At 47.8% G+C, this 877-nt stretch overlaps 1 protein-coding gene across 1 annotated transcript in view; it reads right to left on the bottom strand.

Moving 5' to 3' along the window:
- The window catches only part of LOC133642869 (inward rectifier potassium channel 16-like), a 1,276-nt gene extending 1,016 nt beyond the window's left edge, over positions 1-260 (bottom strand). Inside the window, exon 1 of the mRNA XM_062037279.1 lies at positions 1-260. This exon is cut by the window's left edge and continues 1,016 nt beyond it. Coding sequence (XP_061893263.1) covers positions 1-260 — 260 coding nt within the window.
- Positions 261-877: the final 617 nt, after the last annotated feature.

The following is an 877-nucleotide window of genomic DNA, read 5'->3' as shown; positions in this document are numbered from 1 at the left end:
CTCCAGCGGATCTCCACCAGAGTGGTGAAGATGTCCGTCAAGTAGGGGCTCCAGTCCCTGGGCACCTTGTGGAAGACCACCGGGAACCGGCCGTCCTTCTGCATGAAGCGCAGGCGTCCGCCGTCGTGGTCCACGCCGCCGTGGTCCACGCCGTCGTGGTCCACGCCGCCATGGTCCACGCCGCCATGGTCCACGCCCACCGTGTGGACGGTGGTGGAGAAAGTGTCGACGCCGACCCCGTCCGGCCTGTCGCTGCTCATGCTGGCGCCCTGTGAAGGTGCAGACACAGGTTAGGACGCCTTTCACACATGGGATGCTGCAAAATAGCCGCAGAGGAGGCGGGATTAGTTCGGATGCGCCTTTCATGCAGAGCCCTATGGCTTAGATCGGGGGGTCAGCAAGTTGGACACCGGGCAACGGTAATTGGAAAATAACCTACTCAGTGGCCAAGTGGTTGGAGTGTCCGCAATGAGATCGGTAGGTTGGGCAGTGTTTCCCATAAACTGCCAAGATACCTGTGGTGGTGGGGGCGTGGCTATGGGCGTGGTCACCATGACATCATTGAGTAATTTGCATAATTTACTACAATGATATGATTTTCTCTAAAAAGGCTCAAAAAATGTATACTTACTAATTAATAATAACAGTTTTGTTTTAAACGTCCATCCATCCATCCATCCATTTTACACTTTATGTACATATTTATATACTGATTTGAACAATAAGTTATTCACTGAAATATATTTATTAATTGTGGTTCTTATAAAAAATATATCTTACAAAATATAAAAGCTAAAATGTCTCTTAAAGCTCTGCCCCTTTAATTAGTGCATACTAAATAATTTAACTTTAGCCTACTACTACAACCATATTATTT

This window comes from Entelurus aequoreus, linkage group LG25 (genome assembly GCF_033978785.1).
Source record: "Entelurus aequoreus isolate RoL-2023_Sb linkage group LG25, RoL_Eaeq_v1.1, whole genome shotgun sequence".
Lineage (NCBI taxonomy): Eukaryota > Metazoa > Chordata > Actinopteri > Syngnathiformes > Syngnathidae > Entelurus > Entelurus aequoreus.
The sequence above is the reverse complement of the archived record's forward strand: the minus strand, read 5'-3'. Positions and strand labels throughout refer to the sequence as shown.